The 22543-nt window shown below is 51.7% G+C and overlaps 1 protein-coding gene and 1 long non-coding RNA gene across 3 annotated transcripts in view; one reads left to right on the forward strand and one right to left on the reverse strand.

The window, feature by feature from the left end:
• LOC105092938 (uncharacterized) overlaps positions 1-9419 on the reverse strand; it is a 34075-nt gene extending 24656 nt beyond the window's left edge. Inside the window, exons 1-2 of one of the 2 annotated variants that reach the window (XR_010383842.1) lie at positions 9204-9419; positions 7021-7217 (exon numbers count right to left, since the gene is read on the reverse strand). This is a non-coding gene — a long non-coding RNA (uncharacterized LOC105092938). Of the gene's footprint in view, positions 1-7020; positions 7218-8431; positions 8510-9203 lie in introns of those variants that run through there. The other variant, XR_004140757.2, reaches the window with a different exon arrangement.
• Positions 8583-22543, forward strand: part of TRABD2B (TraB domain containing 2B) — a 211729-nt gene continuing 197768 nt past the window's right edge. The window contains exons 1-2 of the mRNA XM_031465080.2: positions 8583-8877; positions 10944-11504. Of these exons, the coding sequence (XP_031320940.1) occupies positions 8776-8877; positions 10944-11504 (663 nt within the window). The 5' untranslated portion in view covers positions 8583-8775. The remainder of the gene's footprint in view (positions 8878-10943; positions 11505-22543) is intronic.

A 22543-nucleotide genomic window follows, 5' to 3' on the forward strand; every position in this document is an offset into this window, starting at 1 on the left:
GGTTGCATGGTCGGGTTTAGGGGCTGACCAGCGGCCCAGGTCAGAGCGCTGATGTTCCTCTCTGAGAAAGTAGAGATAATTATGTCAGCACAGCTTTCTCAACTACCTTCCGCATTCACATGATTGCTGCCTGCCGTTCTGTAATAACAGATGAAATGTGCGAACAAGGATGGGCGCCTCCACTGTCTCTGCATGGCGGGCCTCTTGCTTTCTCTGGGTTCCTCCAGAGAACCCCTCTGGCTCTGGGATCATCAGTTCCTTCCCCCCTGCCGGGTCCTTTGCATCGGCACACAAACACTGCAAGACCGTGATTTTAAGTCTCTCTGTGGACCCCATGCTCTGACACCACTCCATTTCTTTCCCACTATAGTTTGAGAAGGAGCTGCCTGAGCTGACCATGTCCACTTCCTCTCCTCCCTCTCTGTTCTCAATTCATTTCCCTGAGCTTCATCCCCCAGGGTCCTCTGAAAGGGTGTCTGTCAAACCCTCTGTGGTCAAATCTGTGATTAGGTCCCCTGGGCGTAGCCCAAAGCCTTCCTCATCTTCCTCTCTCAGATAGGCCTTTGACTTTAGATAACGTCTCTGTGCGACGGAGCTTAAATGTATCCTTCCCTGCCCCGATTGTGCCCCTGAGCCCCAGGCTCATTTGTGAGCTGTTTGCTTAACACCTCCACTCGGACCCCAGTAGGCACCTTATACTTAACGTGACTTAACGCTGGACTCTGGGTACCTCCCCTCCACTCCCTCAGAACTCTGCTCCTTCCTCAGCTCTCCCCATCTCAGTGAATGCAGCCAGCTACTCAAGACACAAGCCTCAGAGTTATCCTTGATTCCTCTCTCCCGCTCCCCCACCATCGCATCTGCCACACACTACTCGCTACTGGCTCTAACCGTGTGAACCAAACACGCTCACTTTCCTTCAGTTTCACTGCAACCACCCCGGGAGGAACCGCCGCCATCCTCACCGGACGACTGCTCTAGTGCCCTTGCTGGGCTCCTGCAAATCCTCACTTGCCACCTCACCAACCTCCGTACCAAAGTCTGAACCAGCTTTTAAGTATGTTCATCAGATTGCATTATTCTTCTTTAAAACCCTCCTGTGGCTCCTCAGGATAGGTGGAATTCCAACTCCTTACTTTGACCTTCAAATTCTTACTTCACCTGGCCCCTCCTATCTCTCTACTGTGATCTCTTAGGATTTCCTCCTTCATGCCCTATGGTCAGGCTTTGCTGGAATTTTCTCTGTGTCCTGACACACCAAGGTGGCCCCCTCCCTCCCTCCCTCCTGATTTTGCCCGGGCTGGTCCCTCTGCTGGGAATGTTCTTCCCGCAGAGCGTCTCCTGGCAGGCTCCTTAGCATCTACAGGACACTCTCGTCACTTCCATGATCTCCATCAGTAAGCTTACTGCTTTATTATTTTTCTTCTTGAACGAGAAAAGAAGGTCTGTGTGAGCAGATCCCTGCCTATCTCGTTCACCAATTCTTTAGCATCAAGCATTGATTCAGTACATACATGTGGCATTAATGAATGAGCCAGTCCTCTCGCCCTCTTTAGAGAAGTCACCATCACCAACTTCAGGCACTGAAGCAGTCATGTGAGTTCCCTGCAGCATGTGGCAGCCTCTGGAGTCACCCTGCCTTAGTTCACACCTGGCTCCATCACTGACTGGCTGGGTGACTTTGGGCAAGTTTGGGGCCCCAGTTTCCTTATTTGTAAAATAAGGGTAATAACAGTACCTCCTTCATCTATTTACCATGAACAGGTAAGAGGCAACACATTTAAATAAAGTGATAGAGATAAACAACAAGGACCTACTGGACAGCACAGGGAACTATGTTCAATTTCTTGTAATAACATATAATGGAAAAGAATCTGAAAAGAAAATATGTATGTATGTATATGTGTAACTGAATCACTTTGCTCTACACCTGAAGCTAACATTGTAAATCAACTACACTTCAATAAAAAAAAAATTTTTTTAAAGTATAGAACAGTGCTGAGCACACAGTAGATAATCAATAAAAGTTAGAAATGATTAGCAGGGGTGGGTATAGCTCAGTGGTAAAGCATGTGCTTAGCATGCATGAGGCCCTGGGTTTAATCCCCAGTGCCTCTTTTTTTTTTAAAAAAAAAGTTAGTAATGATTATATCCTTGAAACAGCAACTCTGTAAGACAGGATTTCTCAATCTCAGTACAATTGGTATTTTGGGTAAGGTAATTCTTTGTTGTAGGAACCATCCTGTGCTTTGCAGGATGTTTAACAGCATCCCAATCTCTTCCCGCTAAGATGCCAGCAGCACTTTCCCAGTTATGACAACCCAAAATGTCTTCAGATGTTGCCAAATGTTCCTGTGGGGGCAGAAAGGGCAAAACCATGTGCTATCAGGCATATACTTTTACTCCTATTGACAGATATGAAAGTGGAAGTTTCCAGAATTTAAATAAGTTGCCCAAGGCCTTATGGCTACAAAGTGGGGAGCAAGGATTCAAATTCCCATCTTTCTGGCCCAACAGCACATGCTCTCCCCTCCACCTCGCTGTGCTGGAGGCCCCAGCTCCCCTCCTCTCACCCTGGTCGGCTCACACACTCACAGATCCGTGCTAATTACACAGCAGTGTAAAACGTTATATGTGGTTTGTTATTTTATATCCAGGAACATGTTCCACAGCCTTCATTACATAAAGCAGCTGTGTGTATACTTGGGGTCTAAGTGCTATTTAGTGGTCAGCTCGATTTTGTTTCAAGCATCACATTTCTTTTTTCCCTTTCCGTACTTCTATTGAAGCCTAAATACAGGAACAGAGCCTCACACAGCTTGGGTTAAAGTAAAAGGCAAAGTCTCCTAAATGACAAACGTCCCCTGGTCCTAATTAGTTTCGTCCTAATTAGACAACCCAGGATGTGCACATGCGCTGTGAAGGTGTCCCCCAGCGACTGTATGTGTGTGTTCACAAGACACACCCAGTCTGGTCCACACAACCTGCACTACCTCCTCAGTGGTGTCTTAAAGGAAGAAAGTGGTTCAGTAGAAAGAACCAGACGGTCCTTCTAATCAGCTGTGTGGCTTAAGTACATCATGTGTCCGCTCTAAGACTCAAGTTTCCTTATCTTTAAAATGGGAGTAAAAATATCTGTCCCACAGCATTGCTGAGATGCTTTAGATAAAGGGTCTGTCACAGAGTAGGTCTACAATAATCCCCAGCTCCTTTTCCTCCTTCGCTTGCCAGCACCACAGCTGTGCCACGCTAGCCCCCACTCCAGCCCCTTCTCAGAATCACCCTTCTTCTTCAGCCAGAATGTCCTTTCCCTGCCCTACCTCTACCCCTTCTCTCTCATCACTCCCCTCAACAGAGATGCAAGCAAGGCTCTTTCCATCTAGTTAAATCCCACTTTCCTTCACAGCCTCATTCAAATCCCACTCCTCCTGGGTGAATGTCCTTGAACTTCCAACTCTCTTTGACTTCTGGACTTTTACAATACTACATTACTCACCTGGCACAGAAGTGCATTTTAACTGGTCACCTCAATATTTGTTGTCTTGTTCAAGAATTGCAAGGAGCCAGAGGTCAGGGCTGTGTTCCTTCACACCTACACACTACAGTACACATGGGGACCCAGTAAGTACTTGTGAGTTAACAGAGTCAATGCTCCTTATATCACTAACAGCTGCACACAACAGGCTGTGAACACAACTCATCCGGAACCTAACACGTGAGCCACTCTTAACCAGCCCAATGTATGGAGAGCAAGGTAACGACTGTATCCTCTGAACGCACTGCAAGATGCAGGGCTTTCCAAGGTCACGCAGGCCCCTCCTGGTGCCGTCTTATTTCCAACCTGCCCTGATAGTTCTTACTTTCTAGTTCCCCCATCATCGTTTACGATGCTCCCAGCAGGCCAAATGCTTACTGTCTTTGCAAACGCTGTTCCCACCATCTGAAATGACCTTCCTTTTCTCATACTCCCTGTCCAAATCCTGTTCATCCTTGGAGATCAACTCAGATATCACCTTCTCTGCAAAGACCTTTGCTGACCTTCTCCTAAGCTTGACTTTCTTCTCTCCTAAGGTTGCTGTTCCCTCTCCTCCCCACATCTGCTTCCCAAAGCACCCTATTTGGGGGTCCCTCTGTCTCCTCCTCTGGGTGGCAAGCTCCCTGAAGACAGAATCCTGGGCTGATTCCTCTGTGTCCTCCTCCCCCAATGGGCTGGCCCTAGTAGAAGGTTCTGCTTGTGACAAACGCCATCGTGTATAGCAAGTCTAATCCCCTGTTGCTATTCTGTGATGGCGTGTCTGCTTCCCCACTGTTGTGAGAGAATGCCCTTTTTGGAATCATCTCAGTGTCTACCTTTTTTTCCTGGTCCTTTCCATCACTCTAGACTGGGTTAAGCACGACTGACCTCCGTATGGTCCTAGAATCCTCTTTCCTTCTCTCTCACCCCACAAGGCATTCATGTCTTTCAATCATCAAGGATTGATTAATCTCCAAGCCACTAAGACCAGGGTGGGGAAGACAGAGCCTGGGGGTGGGTGGGAGCTGGGCGCATCTGGGGTAGGAACTGGAGCTGGGAGTCAGGCCAGGCCAAGTCCACTGGAAAACACCAGTGTGGCCCATGACCCAGGCAATGGCCAGCCGAGAGGACAGCCCTCAGACCCGGAGCAAACTTCTCCTTTGGTCCGGCCAGCCGAGCAGGGGAGCCCCCCAGCTCCCCGCCTGAGCGGCGCCCTTCAGCAGGACCAGGGCTCCTGGATCTGCTCAAGAGGCAGACTTTGTTGGTTTAGTTCCGCTACAAGGCTTCTGTTCCTGCCCCGGCTGTTACAGCCTGCAGATTCCTGGTCCCCATCTGATTGAACAACTTAATTAAAGTGCAATAAAAGGAAAGTGGGCCGGATGTGGCCCCAGAGAGGAGGTAGGCGTCGTCTGAGTCCACTGCCTGCCTCCTGAGCCCCGTGCCCCTTCCCATCCTGCAGATGGGCCCCTGGGCAGGCGGTGACCAGGGAACTCCGAATTCTAGTGTTGGGTGCAGAAGACCTGAAAGGTTATCTGCTCCACAAGCTGTTCATCTCGATAACAGGGCAACTGAGGTCGCAACAGGGCAGCTGAACTACTTGGCGCTGCTTGGGGAGACATGAGCAGAAGCCCCTTAAATCTCTAGGACTTAAAGACTGTTCATCAGGGGCTGCTTTTGCTCCACCAGGTGGGAGAAAAGATTGAAAATACGGAAACCCTCGTTCTTGGGGAGCACCCACTCCTGGGGCTTCAGACCTCTTTGGGTTTTTTTCGGGGTAACAACTTTATGGAAATATAATTCACAAGCCATGAAATTCACCCATTTAAGCTACACAATTCAATGGTTTTTAGCACATTCACTGAGTTGGGCCACCATCACCAAAATCATTTTATAATATTTTTATTATTCCCCCAAAGAAAAGTGGCCCCCTTTAGCCATGGTCCCCAATATCTCCACTCCTGGCCCTAAGCAACCACTGGTCAACTCTCTTCCTCTATATATGTGCCAATTCTGGACATTAAATATAAACGGAATCATATTGCATAGGTCCTTTTGTGACTGGCTTCGTTTCCATGGCGTAATCTTTTCAAGACTGAGCCATTCTTTTTTAATGGCTATACAGTATTCCATCATATGAACATAACACATTTTATAAATCCATTCATCAGCTGATGGACATTTGGATTGATTCTCCTTTTTGACTATTTTGATTAATGCTACTGTCAACTTTTGTGTCCAACTTTATATGTGGATGGATGCTTTCAGTTCTCTTGGGTATGTACCTAGGAGTGGAAAAAACTATTTGTCCTGCATCTCATTAACAATATCACTAACCATACTGGTGGAGATTCTAAAACACTATTGCACACATTGACTCAGAAAAATAGTGAGGACAGGAAGCTGACTGAAGCAAGAAAGACCCAGAAAGGTTAGCTGTTTGGACCCTGGTCACACAGCCATAGGAAAGGGCCACGAGGAGGAAGTTCTAGCTGGTCCTTATGATAATTAGCCAACAAGACATTTATAATTTTAGGGAAAAAGCCCTGGAGTATTTGAAGTCACACACGTAGTCACATGCACCAGCACTGTAATTATATGGATCAGTTTCTAATTCGATCGGGTCCTTCCTTACCCACTATCTGCCTCATGTCTTCCAGTTCCCCATGAAGACCATCACACTCCCTCTCAGTGGAATTAAATTCTCCCCCTCCCCCACGGTTTTCACCTCATCCTTACCATGGGGAGTGATGGCTTTGTAAGGAGTTTTGGAGCTGTGAGGAGTGGAGGCTCTTTTAAAGACTTCTCTTCAGTCACAGCTGCAGTTCTCCGAGCTGCGTGTGTGGAAAGCACGGAGACACACTGCTCTCCTGCCCCATCCAGGCCCTCTGGCCTGATCTGCATCTGTCACCAGCTGTGTGCAGAGCAGAGAGTCGAGGTGGCTCTCACACCTAGCAGCTGAAACCACCTAGCCAACATTCGTCATCCCTGACGTGCAGAAATGGCAGTTCCCTGTGGGTCAGTCTGAAAGTCTCTGGTGTCCCCTCCTTTCCTTCCATGTTCTTTCCAGAGGCCCAGATCCTGTGTTCCTCCAGGAGCCTTTCGACCCCTCTAGCCCAGCCTTCTAGAGTGGCCCTTCTTCAGCTGCTCAATCTGGTGCCTGAAGACACGATGAGAGGACTGGGAGAGCACTGAGCTGGGGGTCCGGGGACCTCTCCCCTCACTGCCTGTCTCCCCTCTGGCCTCTCTGCCTCCTGCCTGCCCCCTCCAGTCCATGCCTCCTGAAAGCACAGATGGGCTCCAGCCACCCTCTGCTCCAAATCTTGCAATGATTCCCCATCACCTAGGACACATAAAGCACACAATCTCCAGCCTGGCCAGAAGATACAGCTCCTGCCGCTGGTGTTTTGCTCCAGCCACACCTAACTGCTAGCAGGCCCTACTGGCACCGGCAACCCCTACCTCCCTGCCTTGACACCTGCTCCTTTTCTCAGCTACCCTTGACTTACCCTTCAAAACCACTCCAGGAAGTCTTCCCTGAGCCTCTGTGCTGTGTGAGGAGTCCTTCCTCTCTGGTCCCATTTCTCTGTGCTTCTGTGTCTCCCGGCACTCATCGTCCATATTTAAATCACCTCTTTGTGTATCTGTCCCCCTGTGTCTTCCACTCTAGGCTGTGGGCTTCTGACAATGCTTCATCCTTCGGTCTCTATTGACAGGATAGGAAAAGTCAGTGAACTCTCCTTAACAGAACTAAGCAGCGGTGCCCATGACCTTTTCTAAGTTTCATTTGCTTCTCCAGAACAGAAGGAGCTTGTTTTAAGGGCTCTTTTAATTCTTAGGGTCTCAGGAACTGGGATGTGAATTCTGACCCTTCCGGGGTGCCCTCACCAGGACCCTGTGTGGGTCCAAGGAACTATACGGCAGAGGACTGTTTAAATGGCAAGTCCCAAGGAATTCTGAGGAAAACTGCTTTGTTGTTTTGTTTTAATGAAACGTGTTCACAGAACACTTAGTAAGCGCATGCGGCTGTCAGGTACAGTGTCGTGATACAAAGATGTAAATACCAGCTTCCCTGGGTTTCGTTTGAGTGCTGCCTTCCCAGCCAGTCTGGGAGTGCCTGCCCACTCCTGCCCCTCTCCCCTCTCGCTTTTTACTCCACCAGGACCTGCCGGTCCGTCTCCTCAAATTTGTCACTGGCGGGCCAGTCCGCGTCCACAGCGGAGCGGTCTGAGGTTGGCCCTGTGGGGCCTCGGCCCGGGCGCCCTCTGGCGGCCGTGCGCGGAAGCTGCGGCCCAGCGGGGAACTGGCGAGGGAAAGGGGGAGGGAAGGGGAGGAGGAGGCGCGGGCAGGGGAGGAGAGGAAAAAGTTGCGCTGGGAAGTTTGGAAAGTTGGGAAGTGGCTGCTGCGGGCTTCGCCTCCCTCCGCGCGTGTGTGAGGGAGCGAGCAAGGGAGCAGGAGAGGAGCGAGCGAGCGCCTGCCATGCCCATCAGACCCCGCCTCGCCGCGCCCGGGCACGGAGCTCGCCCCGACTCCCTGCGGTCCGGCCCGGCCCGGCCCGGCCCGGCGCGGCCCTGGCCCCCCGCCCCCCGCGCCGGGTCCTCCCCTCCCCCCGCCCCGGCGGCCCCAGCCCCCCGCCCGGCCCGGCTCCGCGCCGCTCTCCCGCCCTCCTCTCTCCCTCCCTCCCGGCCGCGGAGCAGCATGGCGGAGCCCGGGCAACGGCCGCGCGGCCGCCCGCCGCCCCTCTGAACCCTGCTCGGGGGCCGCCGGGCGCCCCGGACCCGACCCCCGCCTCCGCCGCGCCGGCCGCCGCACTTGTCCCACCGCGCGCCCCCTGGAGCACCTCGCACCCCTGGGACCCTTGCGCGCCCTGGGTCCCCAGCATAACCCCGGGACCCCGCGCGCCCGCGGTCCCAGTACTACCTCAGGAGCCCCGCGCGTCCCTGGACCGCGACGCAGCTCCGGGACCTCCGCGCGCTCCACGACCTCCGCGCGCTCTCACAACCCCGGGGCTCCGCCAACCAGGCTGCGCGCCCGGGTGAGGGGGCCCCACCCCAGAGGGTCCCCCTCTTGCAACAGACGGAGCCCCGCCCCAGAGGGACCCCTAGGTCCGGCAGGGACAACCAGCCACGCCCCAGAGGGCTCCCGGCATCCCGCGTCTGGAGCCCAGCGCTCCAGAGGAACCTCCGTGCCCAGCCGGGGGCTACCAGCCTAGCTAAGGGGGCGCCGCCCAGGAGGGTCCCCCGCGTCCCGCGGGCCCCGGCAGGATGCACGCCGCCCTGGCGGGGCCGCTGCTCGCCGCCCTTCTCGCCACCACCCGCGCCCGCCCGCAGCCCCCGGACAGAGGACAGTGCCGGCCGCCCGGATCGGTGAGCGAGCGCCCGCCCGGCCACTCTCCTGGCCGCCCGGCCACTTCAGACCCGTGGGGACGCTGGTTTGGGGGTCCCGTCTTCCGCACCCACCTTGGCCCACCCGCTCCACCTCCGCCCGCCGGGCGCTGCCTCGGGAACCCTTCCCTGGCTTCTGCCGCCCGGGCTCCGGCTCCGTGTCGGGAGCCGAGATGGGGCGCTCCCTCTCCAGCTCCTTCTCCACACGCTGACGCCCTCGGGCTCTCCTAGGCTTCTGGTGCTGCTTGGACCTTTCCTCTCTGTGCCCTCTTTGACTCCTCTCTTTCTTACTTTTATCCTGTCCTTACCTTCTGGTTCTTCTCTGCCCACTTCTGACTCTTGTTTCTACCATTCTTGGCCCTTCTCTTCTCTGCCCCTTCCTCTCTCATTCACACGCTTGGATCCCCTCGCAGGCTTTCCTCTGGCCACCCCCCGCAGTCTGACCTGAGGCAGACTTTCTCCCTGGGGCTAGTCCCCACTTCTCTTTCCCTCTCCAGCCCAGGCCTCAGCACCCATTGCCCCAAGTGCCCCCATCTCACGAAAAGGGAGAAGATTCCAGAGGAGAGGAAAAGGAAGTGCCAGGACATGCTGGCCTAGTATTTCCTTGGGGGTTGAGTAATTACTGGTTCTCCTAATTTTCCTTCCAAACTAAGAAATCTCAGTTTTCCTCGGTATCTCTCCCTCAAAGTGTACATTAATGCATTGAAAATAACCCTGAACTGGAGGCCAGGGACCAAGAAAAGGTGGTAGGGTTCTCACTGGCTGCCCAGTTAGCTGGGAGTTAGTTGACCTTGGGCAAGGTGCACCTCCACCATCGTGACTTGTGCGGACACTGGGAGCTCCGTGGCTGGTTGGGTGCTGAGAACTAATCTCTCTTCAGTATGCTGGGCTTTACAGTTTTTGATTGTTAGTAAAGTAAGGTACTGTTCCCTTCACCTGACAGATACTCTTCATTTGTGCTAGAATCAGACAGAAAAATTGTGTTAGTTGACCTAAAGCTTACAGGTGGTTGACGGCAGTGGGCAGTCCAGGGGAGTCTTCTGGATGGAAAATGACTTTGCCTGAGAGAAATGATAGTCCCTTTCTTGTGCCCCTTAACTCCTAGCCTTAACTGTATCTGGAGAAATGACACAAGTCTTCATGTACCTCCTTCACCCCTCCCTCCCAACACACACCCACCCCTCATCAGAGCTTAGGTGATGACAGAGAATTGGACTTGGGGACCAGGTATACCTTTTTAGGGGAGGAGCCTGGAAGGCATGTACATTTCATGGGACTAATTCTGTAGAATTTTTCCCTCCCAAACCAGGGCCTTGAGACTTTACTTAGCCTGTGGGTTTTAAAGCACTTTCTCATCTGTGGTTTCAGCTGGTGGAGCAGAGTAGCTGACACCCCAGACTTGCCCTCCAAAAAGAAAACTGTATCCGCCCTGCTGAATGGGAAGTAGCTGTTTAAATAGGTGTGCTATTTTTAATAGGTGTTCTGCTTTCAAAGTGCTCTTGGCAATGTATCTTCTAATGGTTGGATTTAAAAGTTATATGACTTCCTCCTTTCTTGCCAGAGCAGGACTCTTGGTCCCCCTCTCCCCATTTCCCCATGAAACACCAGTGAAGGTTTGGCTTGGCCAAGCGTGAATATTCTCAGGTGGTGTGGCAGTCCTTGGTGCTCACAGCGAGAGCCAATCATAAAGAGCTTCTTTCGTTGCCTCCTTCCTCTGTACCTGGCACTGCCCCTAGGGCTTATTTACATGGAATGTGTCTTTTCATTCTCTCAACAATCCCTGAGGTGGCAGCTCTCAGCTCCCATTTTATAGATAGGGAAACTGAGTCTGTGGGAAGTGAAACGGTGTGCTTAAAATCATACAGCTCAGACAGGACAAAGCCAGGATTTGAAAGTGGGTCTTTCTGCTTCCAAAGCCCTAGCTCTTTCCCATGGCCCTATGGAGGGCTATGCCTTCTACCCCCACCTCCACCTGCCCCCTCTGTTCTAACCTGGGCTTACTCTGCTGCCTTTAGCCTCACTGCCTTCCTTCACCTCTCCCCCTGCAGCAGAGGGACCTGAACTCCTTCCTGTGGACTATTCGCCGTGACCCCCCGGCCTACCTGTTTGGCACCATCCACGTCCCCTACACCCGCGTCTGGGACTTCATCCCAGACAACTCCAAGGCGGCCTTCCAGGCCAGCACCCGCGTCTATTTTGAGCTGGACCTGACGGACCCCTACACCATCTCAGCACTGGCCAGCTGCCAGCTGCTGCCGCACGGCGAGAACCTGCAGGACGTGCTGCCCCACGAGCTCTACTGGCGCCTGAAGCGCCATCTGGACTACGTGAAGCTGATGATGCCGTCCTGGATGACGCCTGCGCAGCGCGGCAAGGGGCTCTACGCCGACTACCTGTTTAATGCCATCGCTGGCAACTGGGAGCGCAAGAGGCCAGTGTGGGTGATGCTCATGGTGAACTCGCTCACGGAGACGGACGTGCGCTCCCGGGGCGTACCCGTGCTCGACCTCTACCTGGCCCAGCAGGCTGAGAAGATGAAGAAGAGCACCGGGGCCGTGGAGCGCGTGGAGGAGCAGTGCCATCCGCTCAACGGGCTCAACTTCTCCCAGGTAGGTCCGCGGCGCCCCGCACCAGAGCCTGGCAGCCGTCACGCGCCTTCCACCTCTTCTCTGATTGTATTCCTCCGGCAGCCAGAGCCCTGTCCTTCCCCTAAAGGGAGAGCCTCTTTGGGGCTGCCTGTGTGGTGACGTGCTAGAATTGGGGGGGAAGAGTTTGGGTGTTTTTGCTTCTATCTCAGCTGTGCTACCTGTTGAGTGTAGACACTCCCCATCTGCTGTGCTTGCCTGGGCAGAAAGCATTTCTCCAGGAGCCTCAGAGTGATGAAAAACCAAAAGCGCGAGTTGCCAATTTGCACCTGGCTTTCCCTGAGGGCCTGGGGACTCGAGACCAGGAGGCTGTCCTGAGGCCGTAGTGTGGGCACATGCAGGCAGCAGCCATGTGTTTGTATGGAGGATGCATAGAGGGAGACATGCTTCCTGAGGCTGGGGCAGGAAGACCCGGTCGACCTGGTCTCTAGTGGCCCTGGCTTGCTGTTTGAGGTTAAGCACTGCTGAATTTCCCGAGTCTCTGCAGAGCTCCAGGCGACCCTCGGACTGCTTTCCTAGGCTGAGGGAAAATCAGCAAGGATAGTTTTGGGGTTAATAATTTCAGAGAAATGTGTTCACTTAAAGGTTGACAGTTCTGATTTCTCAGCCTCAGGTGTGGGGGGGGGTAGGGAGAAAGGCGGAGCTTAGGAGGTTTAAAGTCTATGGCTGCCAGAGACCTGATCCAGCAAAATGTCATTAAAAGCTTCGTCTCCATGGGCAGAGGTCATTCGCAACCCTCTGGCCCCAAACTCAACTCTGAGGCTCTGGGAACAATGAGTTCACATCTGCGCCGTGAGAGCGGGCTGTCAATCCCAGAATGGGGGCTTGAAGTTGGAGATGGTGGCTCCTACAAGGAGGTCCCAAGAAGGGACCTGAGTGCATGCCCCAAGTGAGGCGTGGTCCCCAAGACGTGCTCCTTGAGTAGGGAGACAGCCCTGTAAATTGGCCGGACTGGAAACTCTGCCACCGGAACCAGACCTGCTTGCTGCTCCCGAGATGTTGCAAGCTCTTCACCAGGGAAACAGGGTAGAAACTGATCCCCTTTCGGAGATCTCCAGCTTTTGTTTTTCCAGGGGAAATGCAATATTGTCCCCAGGGAGGTAAGAAGCCAGATTGATTTGCCGGCCAAATGAAAGGCTGGTTTGTCGGTTCTCCTGCTGGCTCTCCCATAATTGTGGACTCCTTACCCAGAGGGCCCTGGTGGCAGGAATATTGGGGCAGTTAGTCACGCCCTGCAGGGTTCTGACTACGCCTGACTCCTTCTCCATGGGGAAAAATCCTGTGCATTCTCTGGCCCAGCACTGATTCCTCTGAAAGTACCGGCTTTCTCCCTCTGAAGTCACTTTTCCCTTTCCAGCCTTGAGACCTGATATTATCTGCGTCTGGCTCCCCAGCGCTCACCGCCCATCTCATTTTGGGGGCAGGTTTGTGGGAGGCCCCTCTGTTCAGAGGCCTCCCGTCTGGCCTCGATATCTCTTTTAGGCTGGGGAGGCGGGGGGATCCACTGTCACTCTCAACACCCTCTTTGTACCAACCACAGAGGAATTGGCGGAGAGCTGAAGGGAGCACACAGACCCGCTGGTTAAACAGCCCCTGGCTTTAATCTGTCTCTCTTAAAACAACAGAACTATCTTTCTTTGAGGTCTGGAAACACTGCTGTTCAACCAATGGACAGCTTTGGTAGGTTGAAAACATTTGCTGAAAAGTGTGTGAGGTTATGTTTTAGGAAAAGTTCCTGAGAGCCATTCATCGGCCTGCGAGGAGCCCGCTGACAGTATCCAAAGCCCATGTTTGAAGATCAAACAGCCTCAAATCTCTGGTTTCAAAAATGTACCTACCCCATCACCAGCCTGGGCCCGCTCTTAAAATTGTTCTTGGGTTCAGCTACTCGAGAGGGCTGTGGAAGCAAGTCCTGAACAAAAGAAAACAGGTCTCCTCTCGGTTCGCTAATCGGCAGACCCTTCACCACCTGCCAGAGCGCCTGACCCCGCCAATTTGTCCTGTTATCATTTTGGAGCGAGGTGATGAAATCTCTCCTCCATCCCTGTGGGCAGCTGTGGGCTAGCTAGGAAGGGAGGGATTCCAGAACCTGGGCAGCCGGGGTTGTTAGGGATCCCCAACCCCAAAGTCAGAAACGCAGCAGCCTTCTCAGAGAAATTGTATGCACGCGTGCACAGTTTGATATGAACATCTGTGATGCATTATTGTACTGAAATATCTGTTAAGTGCATCAGATTTTTATTTTTTCTTTCCTCTCAGCATTACTATTATTGCAAAATATTTGAGTTGGGGGGCTAGCAATGAGAGGGAGAGGTGGGAAAGGGAAACCTTAAAAGAGCGTCTTTTTGTTAAGACCTGGGATTTTAGTTTTACTTTTAGCTTTTCTCAAAATGTCATATTTTCTTCTGGTCAGAAATACCAAATTTTTCCTTGCTAAATGGAGAAAGAAAGCTCCGTTGGCTGGCGGAATCACTGAAAAAGTTTCTTCCACCTTTGCACAGCTTGAAAGATCAGGTTTCTTGGCTCTCGTCTCTGATTTCAATATGAACTGAGGGTACTAGACCCAACCAAGTCACCAAGAGTTTGCTATGTGACCTTGAACAGGTCACTTGCCCTCTCTGGGCCTTGTTTTTCCCACCTGTGAAAGGAGACACCAGGATTAGGTCATCATCCAAACCATTCCAGCCCTGACGTTCCACGGGGCAGTTACAATCCATTGCTCGTGCCAGGCACCCTGCAGGAGGCTCTGCATGCTTTTCCATCTTGTTGGGTTCTCACAACCCTATGGCTTTCTAAGGTGGGCACTCAGAAGGGTTGGCTGACTTGCCCAAGGTCACATTGCTAATAAGGAACAGAGCCAGTCTGCTTGACTCTAAAGGAAGCATTCATACTTCCCGCTGCCCCATGCTGCCTGTCTAGATGGCCTCCGTCTAGGTAGTTTGTCCCTCAGACCCTTCTTTCCTTTAGGGCTTAAGGGTTTAAAATTTTACTTTTTGGACAATTTAAACTTCTGGAGACATTATCTCCTTTGGCTATGTGGCTGGAGCAGGGATGGTAAAAGCGGGTCCTCTAAAGATTTCCCTAATGTGTAACAGAAGCTCAGCATTGTGGGCTCACAGGTGGGAGACTTGCTTCTAGGTTGCAGTCCCAGCTCTGGCTCTAAAGCCAATGACTTGTATATAACTCTGGTGTTCTTATCTATCGAATGGGGCAGTGCTGACCAGCCTTTCACAATTGAGCTGGTTTTGAGGGGGTGTGAGAAGACACTACCTGTGGGAGGATGTTGAGAAAGTAAAATGACTACCTACATGGAGGTCCTGTGCTTGGAAAAGAGTCCGAGCCTGCTTCAGGACCAGGCAAGAGGAAGGCCGGATGGGACGCATCATCTCTGCCCTGTTGGCTCCTTCCTCCGGCAGCCCACTCCCATGCTTTGCTGAACAGAGTGAAGCTGGAGTAATAAAAGGTCTCGGGGGCCTGGGGATGCCTGCGCCTTGAGCCTAGACCTTGTGACAACCTTGGGACCTGCAGATTTCAGTCGGCTCTGCTGGCTGCCGCTGGGGGTTGGTACCAGCTGCCACGAACACACTGGGCTGATTAGGAGACTGCCTTCTCCCTCTCGGGGGCCACAGTGCCGCCCCCCACCCCCCAGTGCAGTGGAGGCACTGGGTGAGGACACCTAAGTTATGTGGTTCTCCGAGGCAGAGTGAGAAAATGAGGACCTGCCATTCTGTGCTTGGCTGTATTTTAACCCATCCAGTGTGTGTGGAGCCTGAGCACTTGGGCGTGGCTGCCAAGGGTGTCCAAAATGTTCGTAAAATTCACAGCCCCCTCTCTAGGGAATTGGAAACCGCAAACCCGTCATTTATTGAGCTGTGTCTCTGTACAGGGCGCTGTATTAGACCTCGTAAATACATCATCTCTAATCCTCACAGAGATGTGACAAGATGTGTCATATCTCTTTTTACAGACAATAAATCAAGGCTTAAAAAGGTTAAGTCATTTGGTCGTGATTACACAGCCAGGTCAAGTGGACTTAGGATTCAAACTCGAGTGTGCCTGATGCCAGAGTCTATGTTTTTCAAGATTCTGAGAGATGATATAATTTTTATTTTTAATAATCAGATGGCATTATCTGAGTGTGTGTGTGTGTTGGAGTGGAGGGAGGTCATCATATTTTGCTAAATAAAGTAAAATATAAAAAATATATAGAAAGAGATCATTGAAAAGTGCTGAAACTGATTTTCTCCCTGGCTTAGAACTTGGATCTGAAGATGATTCTAAAATGGGAGTTCCCAGAGGCATGACCAGCTTCCCAAGGGACCATTGTGATGATGGCACCCCGACACAGGCTAAGCAGCACAGCTGAATAAAGCGTCCCCTTGGTTTATAGTCAGAAGTTCTATATTTACACCTGAGGGGACAGCACATGTTATTAGGTACTCAGCAAGTACTTAGAGAGAGAATGAATGAATGAATGAATGAATGGTCAGAAACCGCGATGTCCATCCCTGTCTCCCCTCCTTCTGCCGTCCGCTGTGAATGAATGAATGAACGTTGCAGCAAGATAGCACAAGAGACAGAGAAGAGCCCCCTCTGGAACTTTAATGGTTCCACGCCTTCCTACCAGGACACAACATGTGGAAACCATGCAGCGGGTAGTTAAAATACAAAGCAGGATCTAGCCCTACCCCCTGCCTACCTTGCCCATGACTTTGGGCTAGTCCTGCCCCTCTCCAGGCCTCGGTTGCCCCCTCTTCCCAGGACAGTGTGGGCTAGCTGGTTTCCAGGGTGAGCCCAGTTCTGACTTCTGCAGTGCTCGTCTTGGGTCCCCTGGGCCACCTTGAGACTTTGAGCCTGAGTTCTCTGCAGTTGGGAGGGGCTGGCGGGCTTGCCTTTGGCGGGCTCCTGCTGAGACCGACTTGTCAGGAAGCCTGCTGGTTCCGGAGGGTGATCCCACTGCCTTGCTGCCAGCCTGCAGAGCAGACGGAGCCCCAGCCTGTCGGGGCACAGTCCGCTGGGCAGCTGCCCAGCCTTCCCTTCACCAGCACTCCTCTCCCTCACAGGCCCCCTCACTCGTTCAACCAGAGCACCTTAGTGTCAGCCGGGACAACGCTGTGAGCAAAGACCCGGGAACGGCTTAGATTTTTCCCATAGGGAGTTGACTGCCAAGCCAGAGAGAGTGGGCATTATCAGTCCTTTCTGACAGCCGTGGGAACCCATGCACGGGGCGCCTTAGTCTCCCCTGTGTCCTGTCTCCACACTTCACATGGAGAGCATTCTCCCTTTCTCTTGCTGTCACATCTGAGCATCTTGGAGAACCCACTTCTTACTTCCCATCCTCCCAGAACAGCCATCCCTGAGTCCTCTGCACCCACAAGCCTCCATGGCAGCCACAGCAGCACTGACCTTTGGTCCCTCAAGAACAGCATTAGTCCCTACTTGTGGCTTCCCATCAGCTCTCTGGGCCCTCCCCAGAGTGAAGGGGTCAGACGGCTCCCTGAAGATGTCTGGGCACCCCAAAGGACCTCTGACTTTGCTGAGCCCTCTTCTCCCCAGAGTCACCGCAGAGTGAGAGCCCCTCTGTCAGTGTTGGCTTCAAGCACAGGCTGGCCTAGTCCGCACAACTAACTCCAGAACCGGGCCTGGAAAACAGGCAGCTTCTGGCCCCGCCTCCTTCTACAACTTGCCACGCCCACTGTTCTCCCACACCGAGCCCTGTGGTTGAGGCTGTTCAGCAAATGTCTGTCACACGGTGTGGAAATCACCTGGGGACCTCTGACCCCCTAGGCATGTGTCCTCTCAGATTCTCTGTGTGCCCAGAGAGCTGTTTGCAGAGACCCTGATAGCAGAGCAGTCTCTGTCAGTCTTTCTTTTTTTCTGTCTGCCTTGCTTAACTCAGACTTCAGCATTTAATATGTTATCCCAATGTATTGGAAAAACAAACTCAGGAGCAGATGCACAGGGTCACTTAGGTACCTCCATCAAAGGAGAGGGAGGCCATAAAGCTGGAGGTGACCAAGATGTCATGAAATATTCTAGTCTCATAATCAGAAATTCATAGCATGTAGTCTTTCTGATTTACAGAATCTCCCAGTCCTAACTCGGCACTCGGAGGCTCGGGGAATCTAAGAATGATGAAATCTTAGAACATTAGGCTCAGAGGCATTTTTGGACTTGAAGAATCTTCACATCGTGAAATCCTAGCCCCTTAGCTTTGAAGACTTTTCAGCTCATACACACAGACTTCTAAAATCTTAGAGTTGGAAGGGACCAGTTCTCATGAATTCCAAGAAGACTCATCCGAAAACACAATGATCTCCCTCCCGCAACTCACCCGCCAGCAGATCCCAGGCCAAAGAGAGAAAAGCCGAGCGGCAAAGCACTCTGTGACAGAGATAAAGATGGGAGCGCGCCTTTGTTAATAGTTCCCATTTGGACATCTCTCAAAGCCAGGAAGAGGTCGCCTGGTAATGCAGCTTTCTGAGGGAGGAAACTGAAGAATGGGACGAGCCTGCTGCCTGCCAGCCGGGCTGCTGCGTTCTTTCCCCCTTGAGTTTGCTTCTAAATATTATCCACTTCACTCCCTTTTATCTCCCATCACTGGCTCTCTGTCCGCCCACTTAATCCACAGGCAGCCGGTGGCCCAGCCTTCAGCTCTGCTCAGCCGCTGCCAAGCCGTCTGGCCAAGCAGCTCCTCCAGGATCCGCAGGCTTTTAAATCTGCGCAGAATATCCGCTGGAACACGAAACGTTGCCCCAAGCTTGGAAAGGCTGTTGCTTGTGCTCGGCCCCCTCCCTCTGCAGGAATTTCCTCCTTTTCTCTTCTACTCCTGAATTCTCTGAGATTTCCAAGGCTCAGCTCAATGCTGTACCTCCTCCAGGAAGTCTTCCCAGAATGCTACTAAATCTTTTCTGCTTGGTAAGACTTGGGGCAAGGCTTTCCTTGATGACCCAGCCACATCTCTTTCCCTCTGTGGAAAAATTTTTTATGGCATTTTATTCTTTCAGCCCTCATATATTTTACTTTCTATTATAATTATTATTGAGGCAGTCTTTTCTTTCCTAATTGACTCAGCCTCAAAACCTAGCTCAAAATATACTCACAGTTGATTACAGAATGAGACTGGATGTGTTCCAGTTCTGAAGTTGGGGCTTTGTGGTGTATCCTGGGTTGAGGCGTTGGCAGTGCTGGATGCTAACAGGGGCTGTGTCTTGGCCTCTGTATTCACAGAAAGCCTTAGACTTCCTGCCTGAGACACGTGGACAGGCCGGTAATGTCACTCGCCTGTTTGGCAGGGACATTGTAACATCCATGGATGTTACAGCCATGTTGGATTTCTCTCTCTCCGTCCTGAAACACTTTGTTATTTTGTCTTCCTCATCTGTTTCCTGCAAACAAAGACCTTTTTTCTCCTCTTTTCTACCCAGAGTTAGTGTGAGCCTCTCCAGGTTCACTCCAACCCCTCTACTTTATTTTCATTTTAAAATGTTTAATTTTACCCATTACTTGCTACTTTGTTCGGGGCTCCTGTGCTGCGGACCTATTCCGGGTCTCTCTCCCTTCCTCTCTCACACACAATCCTGGGTCAGGCTTCCATGCATTTGCTTATGTGTTCCCTCTAACTGTGAGCCCTCCCCAGTTTTTATTGTCAAGGTAACTCTTACTCCCCTGAAGCGGTAAGGTTTCATGAGGGTAGTCATTATGACTGGGACATTGAGCTGTACACCAGAGACTGATGCATTGTAATTGACTGCACTTCAATTAAAAAAATTTTTTTTAAGTGAAAAAAAAAAGCCGAGACTCTTCAAGCAAATGACCCTTTCTAGCCAGACTTTTATGCTGGTCACCAGATTGGACTGTCCCCTCTGGGCTGATACCACCTGAACATAATTTAGTAGTTCAAGTTTAGGTGCAATGATGTAATTGGCTTTGAGCATTGTGGGTTTTTCTTCCCTTTTCCTTTTTAATTCTTTTATTGAGGCTTAATTGACATAACATATTAGTTAGAGTCTGAGAGAGCCAGCTCTCTTCATGATGAGTCCTAATGCCATCATGAAGACCCCACCTTCATGGCCTCCTCTAAACCTAATTACTCATAAAGTTTCCATCTCCAAAGACCATCATAATAGAAGTTAGGGCTTCAACATATGGATGCAGTGGCACAAACACTCAGACCTTAACAGTGGGTGAGTTGTACTGGGGCCACCCTGAATGCCTGGCTACCCTTGACAAGAGCCAGAGGGTCATCACACTAGGTCCATATAAGTCAGAGCCCTGGGGCCATCTCTGGGTGATAGCCTGAGGCCCCAGGTCCTGTGTAGTGTCTTCAGTGGCCCCTGCTGCTAGCCTGTGTTCCTCCCTTGACCAGGCAAAGTGGTTTCTTTGAAGGAACCTGTAGGCTTTCAGATCAGTACCTGACCACGCTCCATCTCCCCTGCAGGCAGTGCATATATTCCCCTGCCCTGAGTGCTGAGACCCTGTCATCTTTTATTCTTGGGGTGCTCCTTTTCTTCCCCATTGGGTCAGAAAGAGCAGGGGGAGGCATTCAATTTTACTTCTCCTTGACTCTTACCTTGGGAGCCTACGTTCTCTGCATAAAGCGTCCTCCCCACCTCCCTCATTCAGTGGGACACCCTGTTCTGATTCAACCTTCAAAGCCAAGAATTACTCTTTAGTCACACAGCATAGCACAGATTCAGCTCAGAAGCCACCACCACCAGGATGCCTTCGGGCACTGGCCAAGGATGGGCCTGCGCTCCTTTCATGCCCAGAGTCACTGTAGGTCACTGGGGCTAGTTACATAACCTTCCCGCGCTTCTGTTTCCTCATCTGTCAATTTCATCTGATTGCTGTGAGGATTAACTGGTTTGTGTAGAGTGCTAGACACACAACTCATAGTTATTATTGTATCTTTATATTAGCATCAATATATAATTTTTCAAGAAATGTTTTTTTATTTCCCACTGTGTGCCAGACATTGGGCTGTGTGGTCCTTGATACGAAAGTGAGCAAGAAGGATGATGCTCTTCCTTCTCTGGGTGCTCCCTTAAACTGGCAGGTGTGGGGGGGTGGGGGATGGGAGGGTGGCTGAGGCAAGTAAGGCACACACTTCCCAGTCCTGCCCACCTCCTCCCCATCCCCTGGTGGGGGGGCGGGGGCAGGGGGCAGGGCTCAGAGCGCTGTGGGCTTTGCTCCAGCTGCCTGTCCAGTGATGCTCCACCTCTCTGGACAGGATTCCGTGAGTGAAAGTGCACATTTCTTATAAGAGCAGTGCGAGGCTGGCCCGGCCCTGCCCAGGGAAGCCAAAGTGCAAAGATAAAAGGCCAGGCCTTTTCCACTTCCTCTTCTTCTGTTTAAAGGACTTACCTGCTTCCTCCCTGTTAAGGTGAGGTAGTTTCCTGGCCAGTTTTATCTCCTGGGGACTTAGTGTGCCTTTTCGGCGGTTAGTAAATTAAGCCTTGGGTCCCATTTGAAACCTCTTTTTAGAAAGGAAGATGTGGGTAGAGAAGGACTTTCGGAAACCCCCTCTGGCTCATCTTTTAGCCCTAGTTCACACCATTTCCCTTTCTTGAACTGCTCAGCCTGGAGTTTGAGGAGAGACAAAAGTCTCATTGACAGTGATGATTCCATCCATTTGCACTGCAGTTTGCACTTTCCACATCCTTCACATGCAATAGAGCTAGCTCTTCCTCCTGACCCCTAGGAGGACACCTGGAAGGGGGTAGGCCAGTTTCCTGTCCCCACCACCGGCTCCAGTATTTGGACTCCCAGTGGCCCCCCTGGGAGAACTCCAGCTGGGTGGCCGTAGCATCTATTGGATTATTGGATATTTTTGTGCTCCAGACCCTCTCTTGGGGCTGAGATGCAGCTTAAAGAGCTATGGATGGGCCATGGAGGGGTGAGCTGAGTCACTTTGGGACAACAGTGGTGATATTGCACAGCCACTGTGCTTGACCTTGACTGGGATGTTTAGTTGACCCCACACCAAGGCCTGCTGGTGGTCTTGTGGGTGATTTTATATTATTCCACTTCCATCAGTGTAGTTTTGTGGAGAGGGTGGTGAGAAAGGAATGCGGGATTCTTGGGGGAGACCTTTCAGGTTGAACAAGACCGTGGCCCATGGCGATGGGAGTGGAAAAGGCCGTGCAGGGAAGAAGGAAGCTGTTTGGCGGACGGGCCGGCATGGGAAATACAGGAGGTATGTGAAGGGAAGGCTTTCTACCCCTTGCTCTGTGGACTGTACTCTCTCCTTTTCCTCTGCAGCTCCCAAGAGAGCCATTGTTCTTTATTACCTGTGATGTGCTAGGCCTCGGGTTTATCATAGTAAATTCCTAAAACAATCCTGAAAGGTCAGCATTATTTCCCCCATTTTGAGGAAATCGAGGCTAAGTACTTTGTGCAAAATGATAGAGCCAGGATTTCTGCTTAGACCTTTTGCTACCTTAAGAGAGAATCTAGACCGGAGGTGGAATTCCAGCTCCACCACTTTGGGTGGATGACCCAGGGTCTGTTTCCGCATCTGAAACTCTGGGGCTCACAATGGCATTTACCTCCTGGTGTGAGGAGTGAATGAGGTAATGCTTAGAAACCACATAGCTGAGTGCCTGGCACACACTCCGAGGTAATGAATGTTAATTGTGGTGGTTTAAGTCGTGGTCATTTTAATTATTGTTATTAGCCCATTTTCACACTATCTGTGTCTTGAGGTGAAGCCCATCCCATAGAGAAGGTGGTTCTTGGTCCTTTAGTCTCTCACACACTGAATGCCATCCAGAGCAGGGTGGCCCGACCACTCGGAGGGAAGTCATTTTTTCCTGACCGTCTGGCCATACGTGTTCTGGTTCAGCTTCCCTGCAGTCTCCCAATGCTCCCTGGAATGGGGACATATCAAAAGGAGGGAAAGAAAGTTTGGGCTGGAGACTCCTGCAGGGGCCCAGCTCTGCCGTGAGGCAGACCCGTGACCTGGGGCGATGCCCTCTCTGTGGGTCCTTTTCCTCTGTTGC

Source organism: Camelus dromedarius, chromosome 14, assembly GCF_036321535.1.
Source record: "Camelus dromedarius isolate mCamDro1 chromosome 14, mCamDro1.pat, whole genome shotgun sequence".
In the NCBI taxonomy this organism is placed as follows: Eukaryota; Metazoa; Chordata; class Mammalia; order Artiodactyla; family Camelidae; genus Camelus; species Camelus dromedarius.